General features: G+C 43.4%; 1 protein-coding gene across 1 annotated transcript; it reads left to right on the forward strand.

Moving 5' to 3' along the window:
* The first annotated feature begins 1378 nt into the window (after positions 1-1378).
* On the forward strand, positions 1379-3041 carry LOC147858613 (chalcone synthase-like). Its single transcript, XM_087326065.1, has 2 exons — positions 1379-1591; positions 1745-3041. Exons 1-2 carry the CDS (start codon positions 1411-1413, stop codon positions 2785-2787), a joined length of 1224 nt encoding a protein of 407 aa, XP_087182191.1. The 5' UTR covers positions 1379-1410; the 3' UTR covers positions 2788-3041.
* Positions 3042-3811: the final 770 nt, after the last annotated feature.

The following is a 3811-nucleotide window of genomic DNA, read 5'->3' on the forward strand; positions in this document are numbered from 1 at the left end:
AAAACCATCGATGTTGGCTTTTCATGCACGAACATGTGTCATAATGGAATTGGGTAAGTCATAAAAAATAAAGTGACATATTTTTTTACTTTTAAGTGGGTTCCATTATCCATATAATAAACCTAGAAGATGGATGTCCAAAGTGATAAAGACTACCACTACCGGAAAGGTCAAGATTTACACGCAAGTTGAACAAGAAGATGAGTGAGTGGAGTGGAATGTTGGTGTGCAAGTGATAGCGGCGATGCGATGCTTCGAGATCAAGTGCTAGGACACGCATGGAACATACATATAAATGGGTCGGCGAGTGGCAGGAAAGGATAGATAGCTAGAGAGTTTTAGCGTCCATAGAGAGGCCGAAACAAAGGGTAGTGAGTGAGTAGGAGATTGGGCGTGTGTGAGAACGATACGGATCGAATAAGAAACAAAGGGCAGTGTGAAAAGGCCGAAAAGTGTAGAAGGGTGAAAAAGGCAATTGTGAGCGAGTCCCAAAAAATACATGGGTGAATCCAAAAAAAACAAGAAGCTCATGCATAAGCATGACATGGCTGAAAAGGACACCTATGATCCGATAAATGCTAACTTCCAAGAACTGACAGACGATCTTTCTTTATCCACCCTTGCCTGCTTGAGTACATGAATATTGTGTTGATGTTTTCATTAATGTGAAAGCCATTTTCTATCTGAAAACATATGTTTAATTCGTGGTGATAGGAAAAAGCAAGCAATTTCGATTGAATGTACATGAATTTAGGATTTAGGGTTTAGGTGAGCCACCATTGCTCCATCATCAGCTTCACTATCCCTAAACATAACCTTTCTTGAATCACCTACCAATGCTCTTTCCATAACTGGTGACACATACATGTATGATGCTGACATACTCTCTGAAGCTCCAGTCATCTTGCAGATTAGCAATGGATGCTATGTCTATGCCTTCATGAATTCGCTAGTAACCCTAGATCCGCAGATAGGAAACACGCAGAAAGGAAAGAGAGAGAGAGACAGAGAATTCAAAATTTTCTTTTTATTTTATCTAGTTTCTTTTACATCTAAACTAAACTAAACTAAAATTTCTTTCTATTTTATTGTTTTATTTTATCTAGTTTCTTTTTTCTTTTTCTTTTAACATCTAAACTAAAATATTGGACGGCCCCGATCGTCTACGATTTCCGACACGAGTTGAAATAGTGACGAGGACTTGGACTTGGACAGAATGTTGTAATAATGAGTACGTTGGACAAAAAAGCACACGAGTAGTCCACACGGGTCGTGCCTTCAATGGACATTCACTAATATGTATATAATTCCCTTCTTTCCCTTCACCCAAATTATGTTGTGTTGCGTGTCAATTGTGTGAGAGAGGGACACACCTAGAGGCTACTAGCCAACCACGTTACCCCTAATCCAATGGCTTCCTTCAAACCTGTCCCCCGTAAGATGGAGCGCGCCCACGGCCCCGCGTCCGTCCTCGCCATCGGCACCGCCAACCCGCCCAACGAATTCTTGCAAAGCAACTACCCCGATTTCTACTTCAACATCACCAATAGCAACCACATGACCAACCTCAAGGTCAAATTCCAACGCATATGTAAGTATAAACCATCATTTCAACTAGGACCTCATAATGTAATGTAATTAGCGTTCTAGTGGTCTCTAGTGATCCATCAGTGTGCGCGTGAAATGGCCGACCCATCTCCGCAGTACATGTACCGCTAACTCGGATCTTGATTCGTTCATGTAGGCGACAAGTCGGGGATTAAGAAGAGGTTCATGTACTTGAATGAGGAGATACTGAAGGAGAATCCCAACATGTGTGCCTACTGGGAGAAGTCATTGGATGCTCGGCAAGACATGGTGGTGGTGGAGGTGCCGAAGCTCGCCAAGGAGGCGGCGACCAAGGCCATCAAGGAGTGGGGGCAACCGAAGTCGAAGATCACTCACCTCGTGTTTTGTACCTCGAGTGGTGTGGACATGCCGGGGGCCGACTGGGCTCTAACCAAGCTCCTTGGCCTTCGTCCCACCGTGAAGCGCCTAATGATGTACCAACAAGGCTGCTTCGCCGGGGGCACGGTCATGAGGATTGCCAAGGACTTGGCCGAGAACAACAAAGGCGCAAGAGTGTTGGTGGTGTGTATCGAGCTCATGACGTTGACATTCCGAGGGCCCAGTGAGACCCACATCGACAGCCTAATCGGGCAGGCGATCTTCGGAGATGGGGCCGCGGCTCTCATTGTCGGTTCGGACCCCGACCCGAAGATCGAGCGCACGTGGTTCGAGGTCCACTATGTCGCCTCCAATATCTTGCCCGACTCCGATGGTGCCATCAACGGTCATCTCCGCGAGGTCGGCCTTACCTTCCACCTTGTGAAAGATGTCCCCGGGATCATCTCGAAGAACATCGGAGGGCTACTCAAGGATTCCTTCGAGAAGGCATTCGGGCCCGACCCCAACGACACACCTGAGCTCAATGACCTCTTCTGGATCGCGCACCCAGGTGGACCTGCCATTCTTGATCAGATCGAGGAGAAGCTTGAATTGAAACCGGCCAAGATGGCGCCCAGCCGCCATATCTTGTCGGAGTATGGGAACATGTCGAGCGCATGTGTGCTCTTCATCATGGACCACATGAGGAAGAAGTCGGTCGAACAAAAGCTGGCTACTACTGGGGAAGGGCATGAATGGGGATTACTCCTTGGGTTTGGACCAGGCCTGACGTGCGAGACCGTGCTGCTCCGGAGTGTTCCTCTTGAGAATGGGTCAACCGAGGTAACCGCAGCCAACTGAATTCATCTTATACTAACTCAATGGGGGTGTCTTTGTGTGCTCTAGTCAATGATTTCACTAGGCATCTTCCTCATGGTGGTTATAAATGTGTTCAAGAGTATGAAAAATTGTGCTTCTCAATGAATCCAATGGTTTCATACTCGTCCTCGTCTTCGTCATCCTTAGGATTGTCATAAAATGAATTCAAAATTCTCTTAAATAAAATATGGATTGGCCTGGTATAACATCGTCACGAGCTAATGCATAGTATGCATATGTATATTTGTACTCAGGCTAAATTAATAGATTGCGTTTTTTTATTTCTTTGTTGAATCTCTTTCGGTCGTGTTGGATTTAACTCGCAATAAATTTTTTCTTGACATGGTTAGGTCTTAGGTTTGATTCTTAGTTTCTCATCCCAACTTTTATGTTTCCTATTTGTTGTACCATTTAAAAATTTCTTGGGTGTGTGTTCTATAAAGTTTTTCATTGATTTTGTCTTATGATTATTTTGTTTCTCATTTTTATGTAATTACTTTACCTAATAGCAATCTTACCTTCATCGTAAGCTATTCCCTTTCTGCAATGCCAATGAATTATGAAATGGGAAAACTATGAAGACCCATGCTTCACACATTATATTACATATTTTGTAGATAATTACAAAACCATAATATGAAGTTCATGGAAACTTCACATATCAGTACATGTTAGAGCCCTCAATTGTTTGCCACCTAAACCATTACTTCCGTATAACTAAGCTCACTCTCACTACGATGTGAGACATGATGTTCATGCATAAGTGATTAGAGTAGTCAATTGTGCAAAATTTGCCCTAAACAAGTTTGTTTACTTGCCAGAGAATTAGAAGCATTTTGTTAGAGTGTTGGACTAACAGTGAATGTGGATAAAACAAAAATGATGATATTGTGAACCATCAAATCTCACAGACACTCTTCACTCACATATAAGGGAGAACATTTACAATTTTCGCAAAACTTTAAGTAAATTAGTATTGGTGTACCCCCCACAAATAAGTGGAGTC

This window comes from Azolla caroliniana, unplaced genomic scaffold, assembly GCF_043228905.1.
Source record: "Azolla caroliniana isolate FFs.n. ecotype wild unplaced genomic scaffold, voAzoCaro1.0.p SCAF_10, whole genome shotgun sequence".
Classification (NCBI taxonomy): domain Eukaryota; kingdom Viridiplantae; phylum Streptophyta; class Polypodiopsida; order Salviniales; family Salviniaceae; genus Azolla; species Azolla caroliniana.